Source organism: Xenopus laevis, chromosome 9_10S (assembly GCF_017654675.1).
Source record: "Xenopus laevis strain J_2021 chromosome 9_10S, Xenopus_laevis_v10.1, whole genome shotgun sequence".
NCBI lineage: Eukaryota > Metazoa > Chordata > Amphibia > Anura > Pipidae > Xenopus > Xenopus laevis.
The window spans coordinates 3,600,747-3,627,812 of NC_054388.1; the positions used below are offsets into that span (position 1 = coordinate 3,600,747).

Sequence of the window (27,066 nt, forward strand, 5' to 3'; positions counted from 1 at the left end):
TGGGTTTCTCTGGAACCATCAAAAACCTTGTTGTGACAAGTTAGTTGTATTATAATGTCTGTGAAAATGATCTCTAGACAGTGGACAAGGAGACAGCCAACCCTAAGCCATTGCTTTTCACCAAGGTCTACATCTAGCCCTTGTGTTTATACAATGGAAAGTCATCTCTCTACCACTAAGGTGGCCATAGACGTTACAATTACGATATTTCCTGGAAAAGATGTTTTTCAATACAACACGTGTAGAGCTGAATCATCGGTAGAAACAATAGAATTCTACCAGCACTAACAATGGCCGATGTTTGGGCACACAACCAAAATTTTCTGTCCAGCCCAATTGACGAGCCGACCGATATCCAAATCTTCTACCGATATTGGTCGGCTCTTTTCTCACCATACACACACCGAATATCGTACAAAAATTTGTTTCGTACGATATTATCTGTGCGTCTATGGCCACCTTTAGTCCTAATCTAACAACTCAAGCAATGGCAAAGTAACCCTCTCCAGAGAGGGCTCTTCAGCTTTTCAATATTTCATCCAGGTAGGAGGTTGATGTGGACATGATGCTCCAAGCAAAAACACTTGTTTTGAAGGTAGCTCAATGTCATAAGGCACTGTTAGCATTATTCCAAGGCATATCTTGTAGATACAGTGTCGGACTGGCCCACTGGGATACCAGGAAAAGTCCAGATGAGCCCAGGTGTCAGGGGGCCCTCATGCTTCTAAACATTTGGCCTATTTCATGGCCATTCCTTATTTCTATGAGAACAAAGAGGCTAAATAGATGGAATGATAGATTAGTATGTAAAGAAAATAGACTAGGAGAATAGAGGTTGAGTGAGGAGAGGAAGAAAATAGTGCTGAGAGTGGGTCCCGGTCTAAAGTTTTACTGGTGGGCCCCTGATCTAAGGTTTTTTGGTGGGCCCCTGCTCTCCAGTCCGACACTGTGTAGATAATTGAACAAAAATGTATAAGTGTAAATTTGCCTGCTTTTTTCAGAACTATACATTATGCCCTTCTGTAGGACATCAACTGCCGCTCATCAGACTTTTTGTTAACCTTCATTTTAATGCTTTGTTTTAAGGTCCCTTTTGCCTTAATACGGAACATTAAAAACACTACCGGGTTTGGTTGTTCCGGTTTAGAATTTCAATTCTGTCCTCGCCATTTAGCAAATAAAGTCCATTTTCCAGAAGAAGACATTCATTGCCCAAATGAAATTTATATTTAAAACTCAAAATTCAGATGTTTTTTTTTTAAAAAAAATGTAGCTTATTTATTCCACAAATGTATTTATATATATAAAAAAAAGTCAGTTTCAAAATAGAAAAAAAATACCCTAACACTATATACTACTATAAATTCACCACCTTCCGGCCAAAGCCTCTAATAACAAGTAGTAACAATAATAATATTAATAATAAACAATCTATTCACATTTATTTATAATATGGATAGTTTTACAGCTCGGACCTGGCTTGTACTTGGTTGTCTTCTTCTGAAGGCTACTATGGGATGTTGCTCAACCTCGGGAAAGTCACATGGACGTCTTCGCCTTCGTTGTTTCATTTTTTGCTGACCAGCTCGTTTTCCAGATCATCGAGCCGTGCATTCAGCTGAGCCAGTGACGGTTGTTAAAGAAGATAATATCAAGCAGAGAAATTAATAAATATACCAAATGTAAATACTTATGGTGGGATAAGTATTTTTTTAAAGGACAAGGCACATTAAGGATTCAATAAGTAGCTGTCTGTATTTAATTGCTGTGTGAGATGCTTTGTTTTACCAGGGTCTTCTTTTGGTTAAAAATATAGTCTTCCTCATACAGAGATGGGGTAGTATAATAATAGTGGCAAAGTGGTACCTTATTAAGGTATCACTACCACCAAAGCAAATGGTCCCCTTAAGACAGGGATCCCCAACCTTTTGAACCCATGAGCAACATTCAGAAGTAAAAGGAGTTGGGGAGCAACACTAGCATGAAAATTTTTCTTGGGGTTCCAAATTAGTGCTGTGATTGGCCATTTGGTAGCCCCTATGTGGATTGTCAACCTACATTGAGGCTCTGTTTGGCAGTGCACTTGCCTTTAAGCCTGGAATTGAAAAATAAGCTCCTGCTTTGAAGCCACTGGGAGCAACATCCAAGGGGTTGAAGAGCAACATGTTGGGCTACTGGTTGGGGATCACTGCCTTAAGAGGATGGTGTACATGTAGTGCCTTTCTGCCTCTCCAGTCTTTAGTGAAGAGTAATTAGCTGCCTTAAAGCAGGTTCTCAACGGAAACAAGAAAACCAAATGGAGGCAGGACGACCAAGGTGCCATTAGCCGTCATTATGTTGCCCAATACATTTAGTAGGAAAATAGAAGCCTCTGTGCCTTTCACCCATTTCTGTAACCCTTGATACTGTTCGTCTCTGCTCCCTAGAGAGCCTCCAGAATGCACATATCAGTGCTCATTGGGAGTAGCAGATCCTTGGACATTAAAAGCAACAGGTACCATTGTTATGTTGACCAATGATGAGTAATGAGTGAGAAAGAGTGGGAGAATATCAAGAGAGAAAAGGAAGGTGTCTAGCAGTTATGAATGAATAAAAAAATATTGTTAGCGGAAACAATGGAGCATTTGCATGAAAGTGGTGGGAAGTAGGTAGAAGTTATGTTATTACAGAAACATGAATAAGACACACAGGACTTGTTAGACAACGTTGTAGCCTTGTAGTCTTGGGTTTCTTTCTGAGTTTGGCACTAACTACACAGAGTTTGTATTTTTCCTACGTTCCTGAGCTGGTTTAGTCCATTCTTTTTGGCTTTCTCCTCCACCCCAGTAACATACTTAATTGGCTTCTGATTAAATTGACACTAGTGTTTGTGAGTAGCAGGTTTCTTGGATTGTCAGCTCCACAGAATTATGAACAACATTTTTAAAATAACAGATAGTAAAAGAAGGATAATAATGGGGTTATTTCATATAATTACGCTCCATTGGTCCTACAACAAACCCTAAGCCATTTCTGTAGGTAAGACAATATTGATATGTGGGCAGGCACAAGTAGCATTATGAATGAGAACTCATAGCCCAAAGGGAAATGTCTGGTGGCATGGGAACAGAATGATGTACCCATCAGGAATACCATGCGAAAGACAATTCTTATCAAGTTTTCCCATGAAATACCTTAAAAAACAAAAGCAAAATTGGTGGACCTGTTAGTATCTTTCTGAGGATTGTCTTTTCACGCTTTGAAAGAAAATACCGAGGCAGAAAGGATATGTTGTTCCGAAAGGCTCTCAAGCTTTGTAATGGTGCTTGTCTGGAAACTGACGAGGTGCTCGCAGTCACAGGGGTTCTTCGTCTCTGTCGTACCTTTAATCTCCTCTGAAATATGAAAGACAATTTGACAAGTCACAATTATATTTACAGATAAAAGGAAAATGGAAATCATTTCCAGAACTCATTGGCTTTTGAAGCCGCAGGTATTATTTCTACATGGTCAGTCATTCAGAAACCGGATTTACATTGTGGCAATCAAAAGTCTATTGAAAATTGTCAATAAAAATCTCTGTTTGTTGAGTGCAGTTGTGTATTTTCCCTTTCAGCATGCAGGTTCAGGCACCCGGCTCTAATCCAGCGTATTTTTTAAGGCTCGGCAGTCTTTGAGGGATCTAAACCATCTGGAGCTTTTCCAGTCACTTCCTCATTACCAGCCTTGACTTGTCCCCTGACGATTCTTTGCTTCCTAACTGCTGCCCATGGTCTGATGCCTTGCACAAACATGGAAGCCTTCTTCTAAACATTTGAAAGCTGTTTACAGCCTTTACGCTTGAATTAGGAACAAATTATTTCAGACAGGCAAAGATTTCATGGTCTAGAACTAAATGCTTTGCTTGATACGCTTCCATCAGCATTCTGTAATTCTAAACAAAACAATCAGGGTAACAAACGACTTTTGCATAGGGCAGATGACGGCTCATACCTGGACATATGTTAAGTTTTAAATCCTCAGCAATAAGATTCATTGTGCTAAAATCCGCCGTGTAAAAGGAGTGTTTGTTGACGGGTTCAGAAGCAATTTCGTTTAATTCGTCTTCGACGGCCTTCCCGACACCCACAGCGTACATGGTGATGCCTACAACAAAAACCCAAGCTTAGGTTCCATAATGCAGAGCTAGATATCCAGACACCAGTATCAGTTGTGCTGCTGACTCCACTAACTAGGGAGATATAGGCCAATAAATACAGAGAGATAGGGTTGGGGTAGAAACCAACAATGTGTGAAATTCTTTGCCTCAGGTTCAAATCATGGTTTGCCATGTTTATCCAAACTAGTGATCTGTAGATACTATTTTCTTACCAGCCTCCTTTGCTTTTTTAGCCCATTCAGAGATATCATCTTGAGAACGTCCATCAGTGAATACCAGGCCAATTTTGGGTACGTTTTTTCTTGCTCCTTCTGCCTCAGAGAAACTTTGCTCCACCATGTGTTTCAGTGCTAGGCCGGTCATGGTGCCTTTCTCCATATACTGGACATTTTTCACAGCTGTCTTAATATCTTGGGCGTTTTTATACTGATCGAGGGAAAATTCTGTTCGAACACGACTGGAGTACTGGACCAGACCAATGTGTGTTCCTTGTGCAGAGATGGCCAGCGAATCCACAATGTTTATTACAAACTCCTTTACCAGCTCAAAGTTCTGAGGTCGAACACTCTTGGAACCATCAATCACAAGTACCAAATCAACGTAACCAGTGGAGCATTCTGTAGAAAGACAAATAGCACATTAATTAAGGTTCTGTGTACAGAACATATGATTATCTGGCAGGAGAAAGAAAAGAGAGCCTGGATTCACAACTGAGATGCCCTACCAAGTTTGCTGACAGTAGCACCATATGATGTTCACCTTCTAGTTTGAAGATTGGAAAAACTGAGGTTGTCTTCTAGTTTGAACACTGGAAAAACTGAGGTTGGCCATAAAGTATGAGATACACTGTTTAGATTTCAGGCCAGGGATTGGCATATTGCTGGACATAGTTTTAACTAAACCATCTAGGTTGATGATGGTAAGAACAGGCACAAGAAATGATGCTATTTTGGCAGTAGAAAGAAAAGAGAGTCTGGACTCACAACTTCAGGGTCAATATTTGTAATTCACAAACCTTTCATTGTCCAGGTCTACAATTACAATGAAGTGTCACTTTATAAATCGGTAATATGAACAGAATCAGTAGAGCTTTCTTGGGAATTATAGTTAGGGCACAAACAAAGGTCCACACTATCTAGTAGTGATCAGCCTAAAGCAACTGGAGATTTTGATCAGTCTTGAAAAAGTCTTTGAAAAAGTTCTATTGTTCATCCAGGTGGCTTTTGAGTTCAACTTCAGTCTCTTCTAGACTTATCACTACTAGGCAATGGATGGCATGGCCTGGATGAATGAAAACCTTCACTGACACTGTTCCATATCTTAAAAGAAACAATAATTGTAATTGACCAAATCATGGTGGTGGGAATGTTGTTTTTCAGCCTATGCCCCCAGTTGCTGCTTTTTAACATTAGGTCTCCAGGGTCTCAGAGGCCACTTGTAGACTAGCTCTATAAATAGTGATGAGCGAATAAATTCGCCAGGCGCAAAGTCGTGGTGAACTTCCACATTTCGCTGCCAGCGAATACACTCGCGAAACTGCAGCGAAAATTCACTGGCAGAGAATATGCCGCGGGCTTCAAAATTGACTCAAAATAATTTTGATGCCCATTGACTTCAATGCGGGACAAATTCACCCATCACTATCTATAAACAATTGTGATCCTAGTAGAGAAACAAACTCATTGAGCTCTTAAGGTGGCCATACACGGGCCGATAAAAGCTGCCGACAGACCGAGTCGGCAGTTTATTGGCCCGTGTATGGGGCCCCCCGACCCGCTTCCCCGATCGAGATCTGGCCGAAAGTCGGCCAGATCTCGATCGGATGGGACTAAAAATCCCGTCGGATCGCGGCAGCATCTGTTCGTTGATGCGGTCCCGCGATCCGACCGACTGTTCGCGTTCGCTAGGATCCGATCGTTGGGCCCTAGGGCCCACGATCGGATCAGCCCAATATTGCCCACCTCAAGGTGGGCATATCGGAGGGAGATCCATCGCCAAACGAGCGGATCTCTCTATGTATGGCCACCTTTACCCAAGCACATTGATGGTGGTTAATTGTGGTCAGCAAGGGGAATTTATACAAATTATAAAAAACATTTGTACAAACTGCTTAGGGGTTGTGTTAAAATCCCCTGCTCTATTGCATTTTGGCAGAACTTACTGTTGCAAGTCTTTCCATCCGCCTGAAGTTCCTGGCCCTCTGGACAAATACAGTAGTAAGATCCAGGGGTGCTGACGCACTTAAATTCACATCCATGGTCCACGACGTTGCACATGTCATCAGCTGGTGGTTACGAGAAGATAACAATTTATTCATGAATATTAAACAAGCCATGATTAAATAAAGGTATAGTGGAAAATAGACAATAAAAGCAATATATTATTGACATCCAAATCCTACCTTCTCTTAACCGGATGTATACAAAATATGAATATCAATCTCTAAGAATATGAAGCCAACGCTGCGAAGTACCTAGTCCAGTTATTGAATCCTAATAATAAACACGCACCCTCTTTATAATTGGGCACCTCTGTATTTATTGGATATTTTCTCTGCTCGAGGCGCGTGACTGTTACTCACCTAAGCAAGTTTTGCCGTCAGCTTGTAGAGTGTAACCCTCGTTGCAGCGACAATAATATCCGTTCAGTATACTCACACATTCGTGCTGGCAGCTGTGATTGCCGTATGAACAGTAGTCAATCACTAGAAGTCACAATAAACCATGGTTAGTGATTGGAGAGAAGATCAATGGAGCTCTACCCAACATGGGAGCCGATTTACTAAAGGGCGAATTGTCGCCAGCGACTGCTTCGCTAGCGATACTTCTCCAGTATGAGCATTTCATAGTGAAGATTTGTTTATGCCTAGTGAAAAGTCGCTAGTCTTGAATAGGGCGGGTACATTAAAGTCATATGGACGTCTTTATTAGAGACGTTGGCGCAAATGTTTGAAGTGGCCACTTTTTATTACAAATGTCCAAGGAACCTTAATAAAGACAAAAGAGATCATATAATGCCCTAGACATGAGCCCACTGTAAAATGAACATTCCATGGCCCTCAAATGTCTGGGGAAAAATTTTGTTAGGACTTTCGCAGGCAATCCCGCTTAAAAGAAGGAAAAGTCACCATCGTTTTTTCAATGCATTTTCGGCAGGCAGGACATAAAGGTGGCCATACACAAGCCGATAAAAGCTGCTGACAGACTGAGTCGGCAGCTTATTGGCCCGTGTATGGGGGCCCCCGACGGGCTTCCCCGATCGAGATCTGGCCGAAAGTCGGCCAGATATCGTTCGGATGGGACTAAAAATCCCGTCAGATCGCGGCCGCATCTGTTCGTTGATGCGGTCCCGCGATCTGACCGCCCGTTAAGGCATCGTTAGGATCCGATCGTTGGGCCCTAGGGTGGGCATATCGGAGAGAGATCCGCTCGTTTGGTGACATCGCCAAATGAGCTGATCTCTCCATGTATGGCCACCTTAAGATTGAGGAAGGTCTAGCTTCATTTTGGCACATCGCCTGATCTGAGGTGGTAAAGTCAACTCTGGTGAAAGAGGTAACAATTGCGGAGCTACGACCAGTAGCCTGAATGAAAAGTTGCCTGGCGATAGAGCGCAAATGAATGTTAGCGACAGTCTCTTTCGCTAGCGAATTGTCATCTGCACCTGTTAGTGAATTGACAATGTCCCTGAGGATTGGATTTCTGGCAAATTTTCTCTAGCGACGGCCACTTCGCCCTTTAGTAAATCTGCCCCAAGATGTCTTACCAACAATGACAGTAAATAAATGTCTTAAATGAACATTTGGGCCATGCCCCCATCTCCAAGTCTTTTGCCTATAAATTCCAACATCCTATATATAACGGGCAGCTCTGTGTCCGGATCTGGTGCCAAATGGTAATGCAATTATTATTTTTATTCCCTAAAATGTATAGACAATAGGGGTCATTTCAATTTGCCGTGGACAGTCGGGTGGTCATTGTCATCATCATCATCCAACTTGGACAATTGCCACCAAAGTGATTCTGGGTTTTTTGGATGATGGGAATATATATTTGTTGCTGGACCACTTTTCACCAGACTTGAGGGGTGCAGAAGAACTAAGGGGCACAAAATTGTTCACCTCGCAGAGCATGTATTAATTAATGTTAAATTATATAAAACTTTCATTTCACTCAGTTACTTCTCATAGATTGTCCCCTGTTTTTTTAACCAGATCTTTGTCAATTTCCCATAAGACACTGGTACTGATAAAAAAAGTTAGACTATCCGAATTGGACCAACATAAAAGTTCATTCTGTTTTTTTGATAGCATTTAATCAAAGACACAATGGTATCTTGTTCAGACAAATATTTCATGTTGGACAGGAATGAAAGGTGCTTGGGGATTTTAATGCTCTTGTGCCCAGAAATTGACTGAAGATGCTCTGTGGTCTTGAAAGATTCCGACTGGGAAGAATGTCTGCATTGACTAAGCAATAGGTATCCCAGCCAACTATCCTAGACCTCAGAGCAACATTGTCCTGCCCGGACTTTCTACACTTAACTGTTTGCCATGATGTGTGTGATATCATTATGTATCTCTCATGCGAAATGGACAATTTAGCCCAAAACTGTGGATTTATTTCCTAGTATGGAAGGGTGGCTAGTATCTTGGCAGCAATATTTTGTTAAAGGCAGTGTATATAAGATGTGGGTGGCAAGAAACCTGTACTGGATGTTAAGCTGGCCGTACACTGAAAGATCTGCTCATTTGGTCGAGGTCTCCAAACAAGAGAATCTTCCCCTAAAATGCCCACCTTGAGGTGGGTGATATTGGGCTGATCTGCTCATTTGGCCAACAATTGGATCACAATTATAAGGATACAGACTATTGAGGTGAGAACTACAATTATGAGGATACAGGCTATTGGGGTGAGGATCACAATTATGAGGATACGGACTATTGAGGTGAGGATCACAATTATGAGGATACAGACTAATGAGGTGAGGATCACAATTATGAGGATACGGACTATTGAGGTGAGGATCACAATTATGAGGATACAGACTATTGGGATGAGGACCACATCCCAAGCCACTACGGTCATTGTCTGACATGATTTTTAAACCAGTCTGATCAATAAATGGACGATTTTTTGGCCAAAAAAAGGTCCTGTGCAAGCCTGAAATAATAGGTTATGGTCCTGAGTGCTATTTGTAATTTATCCTCCCTTCCTCAACCCAAGAGAGACAGAAGTCTTTAGTAGGCAGTAGTTGGGTTGATCCCTTGATCCTCACCCTTGTAGCCTCCTAGGCTTCTTATGCCATTCCCTGCCCACCTCCACACAAAAAAACCTAGGCACAGATATGTTCGGCACTGGACTTTTTGGTCATTGTTCTAGCCCTTAGCAGAAATTTAGCATGTCAAGGCAAGAGAGGCCTTCATATTTGTGTTTGTATTAATCAGCTGGATTCTAATGATATGGTTGATAGGAACTTCCATCATTCATTATTTCCATATAAGATACAATTAATTTATTATTAATACAAGCTGCAGGGTCATAAGTCTTATGTCTTGGGCTTGTGATGACAAAATAAAAACATGCATGTCGATAAGCAATGGGCCAATATGTTGTGTTTTTAGAATGCTTTTAGAAAAGGCTGGGAAAAATTAAAAAGTACGATGCAGTAAATCTCCTCAACTCTTGGGGGATAACCTGGCTATAATACCCTACCCCTGGTAGAAAACAATAACAACTTACTTGAGCAGGTTTTTTTATCATTGTTAAGCTGGTACCCTGTACGGCAAGCACAAGAATAGGAACCAAGGGAGCTGATACACAATTGCTCACAGCCATGATTTCCTTGCGAGCAAAGGTCTATCACTGGTAAAAAACAAAAAAATCAGAACATGATCATTTTACACTGGAGAAATAGTGCTGAGTGTCTCATTTAGTATTGCTGTTCTGGCTCCATGGGCAGGTTGGGTAATGAGGACTTCTCCCTAACCCCATCCATGATGAATGGCTACAGATAGATAGATCTGGTTCAATATGCTAGGGATAGCAAGGCATGCAAATCTCATAGTACAGTTATAAAGACATAGAGAACATACTTGAGCAAGTCTTTTTATCCTCGTTGAGTTGGTACCCTGCCCGACATGCACAAGAGTAGGATCCCGGGGAGCTGACACAGATCTGTTCACAGCCATGATCTCCTTGAGAGCAGAGATCTATCACTAAAAAGGTGTAAGACAGGAGATTCGGTTTTTAAAGTAATTCTAAATGTGTTGACAAGGAGTGGTTGATAAAAGAAGCATGGAGCTCAGGACCAGACTATGTCCAAACTAGGACAACTTCCTCTTCCAATGTAGGTTGTTTTTTTGTGTTAATGGAAGAAGTTTTCACGATAAATCCTTAGATTGCTAGTTCTTTTCCACACCACTCTAAATGCTGTGCATTGCAATCTGGGAGTACAGAGAGCAAATAGCTCAAGCTATCATCTGACAATGGATTTAGGAAGCCATTGAGAACTTACGTGAGCAAGTCTTTTTATCCTCGTTGAGTTGGTACCCTGCCCGACATGCACAAGAGTAGGATCCTGGGGAGCTGACACAGATCTGTTCACAGCCATGATTTCCTTGAGCGCAGAGGTCGATCACTGAAAAAAGAACGTGTTTCAATCTGGCAGTCCCTAAACTAAAGAAAATGGTAGTTCCTAAACTAACTAGCTTAAGTTTTTTTGTTTCAGGTGAAGTTTCTGAATGTGATGGAATCCAGAAGGAGAGGCATTTAGGTAGATTGGCCATTAGTTAAACTTCTGGAACCAGTTGAGGATCATCTGCTTTCTGCATTAGAAATTCATTGAAATGCTAACAAAACAATGTTGGGGCTTCAAAAATGCTTTCATTTTACCTTGTCATTGGGCAAGAAAGCCAATCCGAGCGGCAAGAAAAAGGAACATATATTTGTACTTACAAGAACAGGTCTTCCCATCTGCATTGAGTTTGTAGCCCTCGTTACATTCACAGTAATAGGAGCTGGGGATATTAACACATTTATGCTGACATCCATGGTCCATTTCAGTGCACATGTCAACGCCTGTAAAAAGTAGTGTCTACATTATAAAGCAAACTTGATTTAAAAAACAAAACAAAAACATCTTTGATGTCATTTATAAGAAAAGGACCCATGTTATGGCTCTCCATCAATAAACAAGCAAGAATTACTAGGGTGGGTGTAGACAGAGGTTCCTGTACATATAAAACACTCACATGATAATTTGTCTTGGAACTGGATGGATAAGTGTTGTATAAGATCAAATGATTCTACATGGAAGACATGGTCATCAAGGGGATGTGAGGCCATCGTTCTCAGAGAAGATACATCAGCTCTCTGTACTCCAACAGCGTAGATTTCAATGCCAGTGTCCCGAGCCTGAGCAGCCACTTCCGTAACCCGATCCTGAGGTCTCCCGTCGGTCACAATGATGGCGACTCTTGGGATATTTTTCGACAAAGGTCGGGCTCCTTCCTCTTCGGTGAAAGCGACATTCATGGCATATTGTATTGCCAGTCCGGTCATTGTTCCTTGAGCCAGGGGGATGATTTCATTGATGGCCTTTTCCATGTCGGACTTGTTGGAGAAAGTTTTGAGAGAGAAGACATTTTGCACTTGGCTGGAATACTGAACCACCCCGACTCTGGTATTGCTGAGGCCAACTTCTAGCGGATTAATTATGTCAATCATAAACTTTCTCATGGTTTCAAACTCAAATGGTCGGACACTTCTTGAGCTATCGATTATGAAGACCAGATCCATGGGACCAGATTTACATTTTTGTACTGTGAAAAGAAAAGAAGAACATGCAGATGCATAATATGTTATTAGACGTGCTCATTAATAGCTGTCGACTAATAAACTTATATTTGTCGACCACATGCACCTTGAATCTACCCAATTTCAGGCATAGCCCTCAACCCGAGTGCCTGATTGCAGTTTGTTTATACATTTCTAAATTCTTTCTCCAATGAAAAGTCTTGATTCAGAAGTAGTTCCTGCTAACTACTGACCCATAAAGCTTTTTCCACTGCGGGGTAAGTCACTGAGCTCCATTCACTGGATGGTGTTTTAAAAGACCCAGGACAGATTGCCCTTTATTGCAATGTATGAATTCCATTCCTACTATAATTAGTTGACGTTTTATACTAATGGAAGGCTCGTAAATATTTTGGCAGTGGCCAAACATCATTATTTAACCACATCTGGGGGAAAAAAAGGGTAAAGGTTGTAGGTGGCTGTGATTTTGAGATGACTATGTTTGCTTCTGGATTATACGGGCATAGCTGTAAATGTAAAGTGACCCGATCTTTATTGAAGGAGCCAGTGATTTTACCATAGTGGCTCCATTCTGTACATGAAATCCAACCCATTAACACTGAAAAGTCTTTGTCCTTGTAAAGCACTCACTCGGCTCCACCGCTGTGCCAAGACCACCCATAGTGTTGCTTTCATATGTTATTGGTCTTGGCTACAGCAGATGCTACTGCCAAGAGGAGATAAACTTATATCAACGTTACCCCCATTATTTAAAGGGGTTGTTCACCTTTCAGTTAACTTTTAGTATGACGTAGAGAGTAATGTTCTGAGACAATTTGCAATTGGTTTTCATTTTTTATTATTCGTGGTTTTTGAGTGATTTGGCTTTTTATTCAGCAGCTCTTCAATTTGCATCATAAACAAATCCAGGGTCCAAATTCCCCTAGCAACCATGCATTGATTTGAAAAATTTGAAAGCTGGAAAGAGTCAAATAAAGGCAAATAAATATAAAACTATATAAAAATAAATAAATAATGAAAACCAATGGAAAAGTAGCCTAGAATTGGCCATTCTTTAACATACTAAAATTTTACTTAAAGTTGAACTACCCTAGAACCCAAGTTCATTGTGTATTTATTATTAGATTTTCCCAAAAATGGATTTGTGGGGAAAAAAAATCAGAATTTCACAATTTTTTTGGATTTTTTTTTATAGAAGACTCTGATTTCATATGCTTTTTTCCCGAAATGATCAAAAAATCATTGGGACTTCTCCTAATGCAACCTCAACAGGTCTGAGATGCCGGATTGTCTGATTTGGAATTTTCCATCCTCGGGGTATAATAAATTCCGAAAAATTCGTTCCGAAACATTACGTTCCGAAAAATTAGATTTTTGCATTTGGAGTTTAGTAAATAACCCCCTAAGAGTTTTCTGTATGACGTTGAATGCAGACTTGTTTTCAATTCAGAGAAATGTATTAAGAAGAAAAAATACAAGATTTTGGAGCCTACAGGAGCCAGATATGGTATCATCAGTTCCTCACCTAAGCCTGACGTCTGCGGCCGGGCATCCAGGGTTGCAAAAGAAATCAGAAGCAGCGTCGATATGTAGAACATCTTCATCTTCAATCCGGAGCTTTGTTCTAAACCAGTCTACTGCGAGGAATGAGAACACAACAAAAAAGGTTAGGTTTTTGGAACTCTTATTGAACGAAAATTATCTCCATATGAAAAATAAAATGATTTTATTCAATTTTCAAATTTGTGGCATGGAGGGCCAGGGCTTTGTATATCTCCTGTTTTAGGAGACTGTGAATTTCAGATATTGCAGTGGGTGGAATAAATCTCGTATTGAAGTCAATATGAGGCATTCGTGTGGGCCAATCATAGCGGCTTGCTCTCAGGGGCCCTACAGGATAAACAATCCCTTCTGATATTAGAAAGCACCTTTGTCGCATGGAAAGGTTTAAAAAAAGTCTGATAAAATTTTTTAAAAAAAGGAACTTTTGTGTTCCAGGATTTGCTCATTTACTGTAGAACTTTTATTCAATACTTGGACAACTGAACATTCCCTAATCACAAGCAGCTCAGGCTCTCGAGTCGTCCAGCAGATTTTGTGTGTCCATTAACACACACACACACACACACACACACACACACACACACACACACACACACACACACACACACACACACACACACACACACACACACACACACACACACACACACACACACACACACACACACACACACCACACACACACACACACACACACACACACACACACACACACACACACACACACACACACACACACACACACACACACACACACACACACACACACACACACACACTTGACAGGTTGGCTTGGGACCAGCACAAGTTATGCATTAGATACAAAACCACAAGCCCTTATGCATTGATACAAGCGCACAGTCCAGTTACTGTATTCTGGGTTGAAAGATTGGAAAAAAAAAAAATGGCGCCTGGTTCCGATTAGTATGAATACACTGAATTCATTTCTATGAATTTAAAAAAAAAAAAAACGTTGAGAATGAACAGATTTCATAGTTTTTTACAGGTTTAATTCTTAAGGGTTTAAATTCTTGTATGTTCTGGCTACACGTTCATCTGGAGTCTACAGGAGATACCACCTCTATTATACAAATGACTATCATGCTTATAATATAAATAATCTCAGTAATACGCTTCCGGAATTCTGTGGGGGTACAGGTTTCTGTTTAGACTGGCTCGGATCGATTAAACGTACAGCATATGTACAGTACATTATAGCGCACGATTCACCAAGTGCCTCAACACTGGGGTCTCTGTTTGGTGTAGAAGACCCTCATCTGCATAATTACTCAGAATTTGCCAACCACATACACCACTGTCAATTGTATATGAGGTGGAGCATTATAACCTGTCCTAAACTCATTCCAGACCTCCCTGGCCACACACACACACAGACAAATCCTGCCATTCAGTGTAATGGCCGGTTGAGTGGACCTCAGAAGAGGACTAGGCTTTGGTCAATGGGGTCTGTAACACAGTAGTTTAGCCACATCTTGCCTATCATCCATGGCTATGATTATCTCTATTCTAAATAGACCTTACATGGTCAGTAATTTTGGTGGCAAGGGCATGGCTATTGCCGAGGCATTGTTTCGTGGCATGGACGTTTGCTTTATTCGGTCCTTTGTGGATGGTAAAATGCAATGATTGAACCTGACTTTACTAAAGGTGACTCTAATGTCCTCAATGATGTGGTCAGTTGAATAAGTGTCACTGTGTAACCAATGTATGTTCCTTGGTTTCTCCTCTATATTGTTTGGACATTTGCACCTGGATTTATCCAGGTCACAGTCGTTCAGGGTTTCTCTCTTGATTCAGTTCAGTGGGTGTAATGCAACGATATCTAGCAAAGGGTGGATGGTGGTCAAGACCTAACCTTTATTCCCCATAACACTGTGAATGTAGTTGGTGAAGAGAATGGGAATCTTACTATAACTTCCAGGATACAGACACCGGTTGGGAATTGAAAACTGTTCTATAAGAGGAAGACAATGATCTCCTAATATTTTGGGGTTGGATGACCTCTCAGCAAAGGAGGTCTTTTGAGCTTCTTGGGTAGATTTCTTAAAAATTCAAAATCCATCGACATATCTGCATGTTTTCATTAATACCGCAGCCTAGGTCACGCAGCTCTGTTTGCCACCATTAAATGAAACCACGAAGGCCAACTGGGTTAAATCCTAACCCTTCAACCGTAATAGGTCCTCATTGTAACATGTTACTTATGAATACAGATGACACACCCACACTTCAGAGTGTTTGGAACTGAATTTACCAACTGGATTTTAATTGTTTCCTAAGGTGAAGGAACAGAAAGAACAAGCCGGGTATATGGGTTGCCTAATTAACTGGCAATCCTCTTGTGCACTCACGTTACATGTATTGCTCATTAAAACTCTTACTTATGAACTATTGGCAGCACATCGCTCTGCAGTTGACGAGGAACCATCAATGGAAGCATGACCACATAAGGAGTAGCTATCAACGATTTCTTGCTGACTCAAATAATCTATCGATCATGTACACACACACTGTATATGTTTCTTCCTATTAATTATGTAGCCCATAAATCCGTATACAATGGGGATTTCAGTTTTCTTAAACACAAAAGTGGTCTCTATGCCCAAATGAACAATCCTGAGGAATGTTTTACAAGGCTCAGTATAAATAGGGCCCCTTGTAATTGAACCAAGAATAGGCTGCCATAAAAAGCCCCCATGGAACCATCTAAGATATAATTTAGAATCCTTAGTGGTCTCTAGCCAAACAAGACATTTCAGCTTCATTGAGACCCCATTTATTCAGCATGAGTGAGGCCCCATGTAACCAACCCAAACACAATTCAGCCTCTGTAGCGGCCCTATGTTTCCAAGACAGAAACTATTCAGACTTAATGAGCCAGTTGTGCACCAAGGACAATAACGATTCAATGAGGCCCTCTGTAAGCAGCTCATGCACAACATTACACTCATATTACACACGCATATTCAGGTGGTAGTGTAACGTGACAGAGGTCTATTCATTGGACGTGGTGTAAGGCCATACTAATAAATAATATCAAACTAAGATTCATGTTGATCCTTTGGACACTAGAACTGAATGTGCAAAAAACTAAAAAAAAAAACCTTCTGCATGAGTTTTGTGGAGTAGTTTGAAAGCACCTGGTCTGTTCCATTAACCGGAAAAGGGATATTGCCATCAGAATCATGTTCTCACAATGGCTTTCTTTGTAAGAGTTAACCTTGAATTACGGAGCTGTAATTATCATCTGTGTCATAAGTTTTGTGCTACTAGACTGAGAACTGTGTCATATTTGGTACGTTCCTCATACTGGAATTAAAACCCCACCTATAACTGACAGGACATTATTACTTATAAAAACACCACTTTCATTTAGTCACACGGCACCATCACTATAAGGATATACTATAGGTTATATGTGATGGTTTTGTATTATATAAAGAACCACCTTGCCCTGAATTAGAGCTTCATATAGAAATTAGTTCCTCCGAGCTGTCACTAGAGATTACAGGACCCCAAACCAAAGTCATCAGTTGACCATGTTTCTTTGGTTCCATTAATCATTTGTTTAGGTTCCTCCCTATTTTTACATGTTATACTTTGAATAAAACCACACAGTAAAGCGGTTGCTTTGAGTGCACTAGGGTTATAACACATTGGTCCCTCAGGAGCAAAGCTATGGTGGTGTAGAGGATTGTCAGCTCACATGGGGACCAAACCATCATCCTATACTCTGAGTATCTGAGGTTGGAGTAGGTAGTATTAAGACATTGCAGCGGGTGCAAAGGTGGCTGGAGGCTATAAAGTCAACATTTTTCATCAGGACCATGGACCTTGATATAAAATACAAAAAATAACCTACATAAGAGGTTCCATCCTCTCCTTCATGGGCTGGTTTTTGTATGTTATATTGTTGTATCCCTTTGGGGCTCCTCGCCCATAGAGTGGACATTTTTGTAAGTGTGGGTTCAAGATATACTCTATAGGCACCTGTGCATAGGACAGCTCATAAGAATGGCCCATGGGTGCCTATAAATAGAAAAGGCTTTGAAAAAAATTGTCCCCAGCCCACCACTAGACACTTGCAGCTAAGTAGAGGTTGGTACCCCAATAATCAGTGCATGATCCTGCAGTCCAGTGACTAGGGTGGCACCAGACTTATATATAATATATACCAGATCACAAAAAGCAATGAATTACACCAAGCCTCACTTCTCACACTAGGCAGAAAGTCCATCAAAGTCCATATATGAACCTGACTTACTTCAACACCAAGACACTTGTACCTATAAACCTGAGGCTGCAGATACAGACTACAGGTGCTTTTCCAACCATGGAGAAATGTAACAAGTTCTGAAAAGTAGCAAATAGCTAGCCAATCAACAGGTAGAAGTAAATGGTCAGCTAATTGATTTCTATGGGTTACTCAGCCTGGGCAAACATTGCACCATTTATTACATTACCTGTGTTTTAGCCAGTAGACCACATTCCTTGGCTGGTAAAAATTCATAAACATCTCCTTAGAATGGTTCTAACAAATACTCTAAACTGTCCCAGTGTAGTTGCCAATAGCAACCACTCAACAGTACTTTTGACCCGTCAACTACAAGTAAGAACATTAAAGCCAAGGTCAAGGTGGCTGGTCTGGACAACTTCACTGGTAGACGTTGTTACCTTATTATGATTGATCTCCAAAGGGTTCTCCTTGAAGGCAGGGAACCTATTTTTTGTGGTTTGCATACCCTTTAAGAAATCCCGAACTGGTTTTCTCAGGGAATATTGTACCAGCCTCGTGAAACCTTGTAAGCATTTTATAGGGTTGTTTATGATGTCTACTGCACGATTCAAAGGTTGAACCAGATGGAGCTTTGTGTCTTTTCACCTTATATAGCAACATACCTGGATTTATTTAACTGTCAGCGTCTGGCCATGGGAATGTGGAATTTGCTGTCTATGGGTCTCTTGGTTCTGTTAAGTGTTTTACAGCAAAGTGGAAAGAGATTTCACATGAGATGATCTAGATACTGGTCTTCAGGATATGATGCAAAGAAAACACTTGGAATCAAGGTCAGATATCACTTCTACTGTATCTTTGATCATTGGATGTTCTCTAGAGAAGTGTTAAGGGAGCAAATTAAACTTTAGAAGTGTTTTTGTGAAATGAAAACAGACAAGATGGAACTGGTTCTTCTCTTTGTAAAAAAAATAGATCTCAGTAAATGCTCTTTGCTTTCTCCTATATCTTCTAAACTTTTGTCTATTAAACCAAGGAAACTCCTAGGCACAAAGTTATCATTGTTGTCCCCCAAATGCAGAAACATTAGAAGTGTGCAATCAATGGTACATCTATTTGTATACGTATAATATCTGTACTGTTCTACCCCTACTGTAAAGGCAATGTTTAGTCTCCTGGCAAGTGGCATAGCAAATTGTTGCTGAGTGCTGACTGTAGGCACAGTTGTATTTAATTGAGCCCAAAGAAAGACAAATCCTTGAAGCTTCGCTGGTTTCCAGTCATGTACCGGTCTATGTATTTCATTTCCCGTCTGTACAGTACAATGCCATGGTTTTGTAGAACCTCGGCCTCTGTGAATGTCATGCATTGAGGTGTGATAAACTCAACCCCAGGGGCACCGTGAGGAGGGAAAAGCCAACTCTCATTAGGTAGATGTGCTGCTGAGACTGTCACTTGACACTTGAGAGGAATGCGTGTTAATCCCAACACCACAATGGCTCGATTCTTGTATCATCAGAATTGGCCTACAAAGGGAATGCTAATGTGTACCGTGAGCTTATTTCTAGTGTTAGTGATGGTTTAAAACTAAAATACATAGCCTCTCCTTTACAACAGGGTGTGCAAGTCTCACAGTTGCACCTTGGTTGGTTCCCATGGATGGTGCACCAATGGCACCCGGAATTTGCACCTCTTGGCCATAGTCCAGCCTTTGATTAAGTGCCAACATGGCACTAAACTCCAAAATTTCCAAGAATGAGGAGAGCACTCATAGATAGCAATTTATGCTGTGATATGTTTATTCAGGCTTTACACTGCAAGCCTGGATTTGTGGCGAGGCCACAAAGGCCCGGGCCTAGGACGGCAGAATTTGAGGGCTGTTCAGGCACTTCAAAATTAGCTATTAGTACTGGAGATGCACGTCAGTGCTGTGCCCAACTAAGAAGACTTGCGCAGAGGACGGGTATGGCACTGGCAAGGGGAAGGGGAGGGAAGAGGACAGCACCTGGCAGTGGGGGCAAAGAGAAGAGCTGGCCTTGTAAATCCAGGCCTGGTTTTTGTTAAATAAAGTAAATTTCTAACTGCATCAAGCTTTGGAGTGAAGGCAGTTTGTGCCAGTCCGAATATCCAATGAATTCCTTACCTTGCACATCATTAAGGGCATGCAAAGCAGAATACAGAGGGATTCAAAATACAGAGGTGCAAGGGTGCAAGTGTGACCCCTTTATGATTGCAGACAATGTGCTCCATGTGCTCCACAGCAGCACAAAACAAGGGGCAAGAACACAAGGTCTAAATGTAGGGGCTCCAAAGATGGAACGAGAGGATATCTCCCCGATATGCCCACAATTGAATTGGATGATATCGGGCAGATCCAATCGGGGGCCCTAAGGCCAAAAGATTGGATCAGAATGGAGGCCAAACAGGTGGTCGGATTGTGGGACCACATCAACGAAAATATGTGGTCTCAATCCGACGGGATTTTTTAACCTCCCAGATCGGCATCTGCCCGACTTTTGGCCAGATATCGGTCGGAAGGCCCCACGCAGGGGCCAATAAACTGCCTACTTGGCCTGTCGGCAGCTTTTATCAGCCTGTGTATGGGGGCCTTTAGGGATGCAAATGTGCCCCTTAATGCTCAATGAATTTGCAGCACTGCTCATAGTAAATCGGAGCTATAGCCCTTTATTTTATTATCTGCTGTCTTATTTAAGTCACAGTATGGAGTTGTAAATGAAGAGATCATGGGACCCATCAAGCTTAGAGTACCTTACATGTATCTATACTATCAATGTGGTTCAGATCTTATATATAAAGTTTTAAGCCTTGGATCAACCTTCATCTGGAAGGCCTATGAGCCTCTTAGGCTTGACTTGACTACTACTGACCATGCTTCATATGTCCTCTTATCAGGGTTGAGGTTGCACCTACAGTATGTTAGCAAATCCCCTTTAAGTGTATCTTATCTTATACATATAATATATATCTTATAAGAGCTATACATTTACTCAGTAGTCAAGATCTAGAGAGAGTAGACATCATTTCCATTGGAGAGCCCATTGGAAGCAGTGGCCAGGCCAACAAAACAAGCTTAGAATGTTTGATTGATTGTTAACAGAAGCATTCAGGTGATGTATTCATGGTTAGAAAGGATACATTTTTCTTGTTAAACAAATATATGTCTCTAGTAATGCTTACATACCCAATACATACACTTGGGAATCTGTTCCTTTAACCCATTGACCTTGGAACCTCTACTGAGAAGGACACACGACTCCCTCAGTTACTCAGACATATTTAGTTACTGAGGTGGAAAACGATTTATGTTCATTCACTGTCAAACTATTAATTCTTTTGATTGAGAGGAAGAAAAAGTCCTATGAATAGATTCCTGTGTTGCTTCAAAAAATATAGCTCCCTAGTCTACCTTCATATTTGTTTTAAAAATAATTGTCACGTGCCATGTTGGTCTCCAGAGTCATTTTGCCCCTATATGAATGTGTGCACTCTTCTGTTTCTTAATTCAGCTCCGGTTATAACAATCTCCAATTGAACTGGTAGAAGTTCAGAAGTGGGGGTTTCACTATCAGCATATTTAGGGTTTCTCTACCTTAAGGAGCACAAATTAAATCCTACCAAGAATGAGGCCAATCCTACCAAGAAAGTCTTCTGAGGGGATCAAAATGGGTTACATAAGTCAACCATCGAGTCAATGATTAGGTTGGTATCCAATTTCCATGCTAGGGTGTGGGAGAACTTCTCCAGTCAACCAAAAAGTTGACTTACACTTGGCCTCCTAGCTTTCCTGCAGATACCTGAAGATACCCTATAGACCAGCATCCAAACTTTTCTCATTGAACAATAAAATGCCGGTCTTCACTCCACTAAACCCACCAGTGGTCCATGTATATGAGCTAGCTACGTAAAACTTAAAGAATTTATTTACTGGATCATTAATCACATTCATGGACAATCCAGAAATAAAATGTATATGGATTTTACTCATCATGTGACGCATGAAATAATATATCATTCAGCAGAAGGACATCTTTATCTATGGTGAAACACAAGCTTTGGAATCTTAATAAAAAGGTGAAAAAGCCCGGTAAGACCTTTAACAGAGGGTCCTCTGTCACAGGATTGCTAAGACACAGACATGTCTTGAATACCTGCATTCAATACGTCTTCTCTGGGAGTAAAATAGATCTCCAGCACCGACATTCCACTGTTATCGAACAATCACCCTTTCTACCCACTCTAACTCGCCTGGCTATTTTTAACCCACCCAATAAAACTCAGACTGTTCTGTAAATCCCATGACACTTTAAGAAACACCTGAACAAATAAATGCGACAGACTTTTGGCTTTACTAAAACAAATATTCTAGGTCATCTCATCTGCGGAAGCTCTGGACCTGTAAACTATTTTATGCCGGTATTTATAAAATATGACTTTGAAGATAGAAGAGGGAAACCAAGAAGTAGAGATCTGCTCCCCTGTGCCTTTATATTGGTCAAGGAATGGTCTTATTTTAGGTGCATGGGACCAGCACCCTACTTGAAGAAATGCAAACACAAAACAGAGGAAGGAAAGTTACCTACAGCCAATGCTGAGCTCTAACACCCCTCTGAATCGCTAATCCCTGATGAAATTGAAAGCAGAGGTTACTGATTCTTTTCTTCTGTCAGATGGACTTTCACCACCATAGTTTTCATAATTATTTGGACAAGGAAAGGCTTAATTATATACCGGACCCCCAATTTTCTCCAGCGTTTCATACGTTTCTAATCTAAGTAATTTGAATTAATCATGACTTAAAGACAGGTTTTTGACAGCCTTAGTCATGATCACCATCTTGGCCAAGGCATTTCCAGAAGATGCCAATCACTGCAACCCCTGCCAATAATTGAAGGCTAGACTAAGATTTTCTTTGTCATAATGATGTCATACAGGAAGGGAGTGAGGTGGGTGGACAACGTAATGGGCCCCGGTTATGTTTTATAAAGTTTGGGAGGGGCCAGGGGGGATATCAGTCGTGGCACATACCCAAGGGTCAAGGGGTGGAGCAAGGAAAGAGAAAGCCAATGAAGTCAGCCCTTGAGATGAAAGCAAGATTGGAAGTACTAAGCAGGTACGAAAACTAGAGATGCACCCAATCCAGGATTCGGTTCGGGAATCTTTCATGAAGGATTCGGGGGTTCAGCCGAATCTAAAATAGTGGATTCGGTGCATCCCTAACTGAAACCGCTATGGGTTATGGGTATGGCCCACCATACACCTTTCATCAGGTCTATAGACTTTTTTTAAGGATGGTTTTTGGCTCATTTTCTACCTACTTTATAATGGGCAAATGGAGAGGAGGAATGACCCGTAGGGTACATTGAGAAGGGGCGATGACAATCAGTTGGACTCACTTAATAGTTGAACATTTTCCCCATTCTGATTACCCATAGAAACCATTCAGTAATTGACTACAGTTAGAATAATGATGGCAATTATCTGGTTGCTATGGGCTCCTCAAATGGAGAAATGTCCAACCTTGCTCGTAAATGGCTCCCAATATCTTCACCTGTTTGTCTGGTTTCTGCCCAGCTCCTTTTTGTCCTTATTACCGTCAATTAACAGCTGAATTGTCAACAGTTGAATTGTCACTGCCACTATTATAGAGGAACCAGGTCATGTAGGGTCAACCAGAACATAAACATTTACCACCCACATGGAAAACAAGCTTCTCTTCTCACGTACGAGAACAGCTGTATCCTTTTACATCTCGGGTTTTCCCATAACAGTCTTTGGAAACTCACAGAAAGACTCTTCTACTGGAGGCCAAGGTTGGTTGACTAAAGGCAGGTCCTAGAGCACCGATGGTACCACCAGGAATGGACCTCCTGTTTGAGAAAGCCAATTGCCTTTTTATATATATATATCTGAACCCATTTCATGAGCTAACAGGGACATTCAAGGTGAAAGGCTGGACCTTCAGGTGGAGCTTGAACCAAAAAAATAGTTTGCATTAATTATGGAGGCAATTTTGGCCAACCAGTTTTGTTCATTTGATGGTTTTTTTTGGGTGGGTGAGGGGGCTTGGACCACCTGCACTGCTGTGTCTGGAATGAATCTGGAATCCAACTCCACGAATGTGTGTGTGTGGGGGGCCAACCTATAGCACAACCTACTAGTGAAATGTCTATGAAAGTGACAGTTGTGTACGTTTCACGCCGGGGGGGGGGGTTATTCCGGTGTCCTTTGTGTGATTGTTCTCCTCATAAAGATTGTTTACTTTCTTATTCAATCACAGTCAAAATGAACAAACAGCTTGTGTGTGAGCCCACCAGCCAACCAGAAACCAGTGCACACAATGCAACACAATGTAACGTAATCGCTCAACAACACAAAGAAACTATTACTGGCCTGGGCTTTGGGTTACAACTTGTCCACTGTCAGGAGAAGGGATGGGCAAGTGGGGGGACACCGATCATCTGGAAACATCTGCCAGCACTCAACTGCCTTTTGAGCATGAACATGAAATACCCTTTGCACCCACTCAGCACAGCTACCCCAGAAGGCTTCTTTCAGCTTGTTGGGTAGGTGGCCATATCTCAGGTGGCTTTGGTCTCCTGGCTGAGAGAAGCAGCACAGCAGTTCTATGTAATGTAGAGAAAGGCTAATGGTACCCTGAGACTTGTGACAGCCACTGTAATCCGGTGTTTCCCCCCTAGAAATCTGTGGGGTTCACCCAGCAGCCCCACTGACTGAATATGACTTTAGGCTGTTGGGTTCGTTTTTTTGGATCTACTGCAACCCTTAAAATAGTGTTTAGAATGCAAAAAAACTGGAATCTTCAGGATATCGGGTGCTGGTTGGGCTCTTCACAATGTCAGGATAACTTATATTTGCACTTACATATTGATCACATGAGGGAGAGAGCTGCCATATTAGTTCATCAATGGAAGCATGCAATAGCAAAAACATCCCTAGTGGCCATGTAAAACATTCTCCTTTCTATTGGCAGTAGGAAGCAACATGGCAGCTCCCAGTTATGAAGATGCAAATGATCTATTTACACAAACACTTGGGCAACTGGGCACATAAATACAGTCTATTTCCCCGTTGCCTGGCAACATGCACTCCATACAGTTATACAGTTATTACTGATACATACACTCCAATATAATAAAGGCACAGTGCATGCATAACAATTATACAACTCCCAGCATCCCCTGACAGCCTCCAGCTGGAGGGCCACCAGTGCAGAGGGAAACTCATTCCACTGTCCAATAAATGTGCCCGAAACAAAAAAAGGGCTAATTGTAATGCAAAGAGCTGGGGGAACCCACCTGCCCAAATAAGACACTGCTTAATTATATTTAGAGTGTCAGCTCTTCTGCACAGGTAAACCAGAAACCCTGCTTTTAACATCTCCTAAGGTTAAACATCAACTTTTAGTATGTTAGAGAATGGCTAATTCTAAGCAATGTTTCAATTGGCCTTCATTTTACAGTTTTTGAATTATTTGCCTTCATCTTATGACTCTTACCAGCTTCCCAATGGGGGTCACTGACCCCATTTAAAAAAAACCAAATGCTCTGTAAGGCTACAAATATATTGTTACTTTTTATTACTTGTCTTTCTATTCAGGCTTCTCCTATTCATATTCCAGTCTCATATTCCAATCAGTGCTTGGTTGCTAGGGGAATTTGGACCTTAGCAACCAGACGGCTGAAATTACAAACTGGAGATCAGCTGAATAAAAAGCTAAATAGCTCAAAACGCACAAATAATAAAAAATGAAAACCAATTGCAAATTGTCTCAGAATATTCCTCTCTACATCATACTAACAGTTAATTTAAAGGGGAACAACCCCTTTAAGAAAGACATCAGCCTATAAATACCAAATTCTATCTATTTCAATGGTGTCTGCAAAACTGTCACCTCAGCAGGCGGCAGTCACTGCATTAACCCCCCAGATGCCAGGCTTGGTGCAGCAATCACAGCTCCTGTCTCTAATGATAAAGACAAATGAAATGTAGGAATGTGAAGGTACCTGAGTCCAGTTGAGTCCAGTTGAGCCCAGTGCTGGTGAAGACACACCGGTAACCCTGACCCGAGAGTCACAGACAGAGAGAGAGAAGCTTTGAGTCCTGTCCCCCTCTCCCCCAGCTTTACATGCAGAATAGAGCGGTGCCCGGCAGGTTTTAATTCTGGGAGGTAAATGCTGGCCCCTCCCACACTGAAATTGGAACTGGAGTCTGAGGCACCACATTCATTAGCCCTGGAGACGTGTGTCTGTCACTCACATGAGCCTCCTTGTGTCTGTCCATTGTCTCTCATGGGCCAACTTCTCCCATTAAATCAACCCAAGAATTAGACTTCACTATAATCCACTCAAGTCTGTCCCTTTCTGGTTCTGACTCCTGAAACAATGCCGTAGCAGTCAGTTCTCCAGCCGGATTCTGCTACATTGTTTCAGAAGTCACAACCAGCAATGCAGAAAATAAGAAAAAGCCTGACAAATACTGGTTTCATGGGACCATTAAAGTTATTAGTAATTGCTACAGACCATAGAGCCAGTCTGTCCCTTTCTGATCTCTGGTTCTGACTCCTGAAACAATGCTGTAGAAGTCATTTCTCCAGATGGATTCTGCTACATTGCTTCAGAAGTCATAACCGGCAATGCAGAAATTAAGATACAAACCTCAGGGGCCTTTAAAGTTATGAGTAATTGCTGCAGAAAGCAGAGTCAGTCTGTCCATTTCTGGTCTCTGGTTCTGACTCCTGAAACAATTCTGTAGAAGTCATTTCTCCATTCGGCTTCTGCTGCGTTGTTTCAGAAGTCAGAACCGGCAGTGCAGAGAATAGAAACAAGCTTGACATATACTGCTTTCAATTTAAGGTTGTTAGTAATTGGTACTGAAAGCAGAGTCAAGTCTGTCCCTTTCTGATCTCTGGTTCTGACTCCTGAAACAATGTTATAGAAATCAGTTACATAATTAAATCGGATTAAAAATAGACCAAAGTCCATCAAGTTCAATCCCTCCAAATGAAACCCAGCATCCATACATACTGTACTCCAGTTCTCCAGCCGGCTTCTGCTACATTGTTTCAGAAGTCACAACCAGCAATGCAGAGAATAAGAAAAAGCCTGACAAATACTGTTTTCATGGGACCATTAAAGTTATTAGTAATTGCTAAAGAACATAGAGCCAGTCTGTCCCTTTCTGATCTCTGGTTCTGACTCCTGAAACAATGCTGTAGAAGTCATTTCTCCAGCCGGATTCTGCTACATTGCTTC

The 27,066-nt window shown here is 41.4% G+C and overlaps 1 protein-coding gene across 3 annotated transcripts; it reads right to left on the minus strand.

Moving 5' to 3' along the window:
- Window positions 1–1,250: 1,250 nt before the first annotated feature.
- On the minus strand, window positions 1,251–26,052 carry matn4.S (matrilin 4 S homeolog). 3 transcript variants are annotated; one of them, XM_018238039.2, is made up of 13 exons: window positions 25,819–26,052; window positions 13,481–13,589; window positions 11,391–11,960; window positions 11,095–11,217; window positions 10,655–10,777; window positions 10,233–10,355; window positions 9,880–10,002; window positions 6,720–6,842; window positions 6,300–6,422; window positions 4,351–4,755; window positions 3,973–4,125; window positions 3,270–3,374; window positions 1,251–1,626 (listed from the first exon to the last, which is right to left on the minus strand). In XM_018238039.2, the coding sequence occupies exons 1-13, from the start codon at window positions 26,035–26,037 to the stop codon at window positions 1,568–1,570; spliced, it is 2,358 nt and encodes a 785-aa protein (XP_018093528.1). In that variant the 5' UTR covers window positions 26,038–26,052; the 3' UTR covers window positions 1,251–1,567. The 3 variants fall into 3 exon arrangements, with proteins under 3 accessions (XP_018093528.1, XP_018093530.1, XP_018093529.1); XM_018238041.2 differs by having other exon boundaries at window positions 13,481–13,592; window positions 25,819–25,929; XM_018238040.2 differs by lacking the exon at window positions 9,880–10,002.
- Window positions 26,053–27,066: the final 1,014 nt, after the last annotated feature.

Coding starts and splice junctions, on each gene's coding strand:
- matn4.S (XM_018238039.2), bottom strand. CDS start 26,037: ATGTGGTGCCTCAGACTCCAGTTCCAATTTCAGTGTGGGAGGGGCCAG. Junction 11,218..11,390: donor GTTCCAAGACAAATTATCAT/GTGAGTGTTTTA, acceptor TACTTTTTACAG/GCGTTGACATGTGCACTGAA. Junction 3,375..3,972: donor AAAACTTAACATATGTCCAG/GTATGAGCCGTC, acceptor TTCATATTTCAG/AGGAGATTAAAGGTACGACA.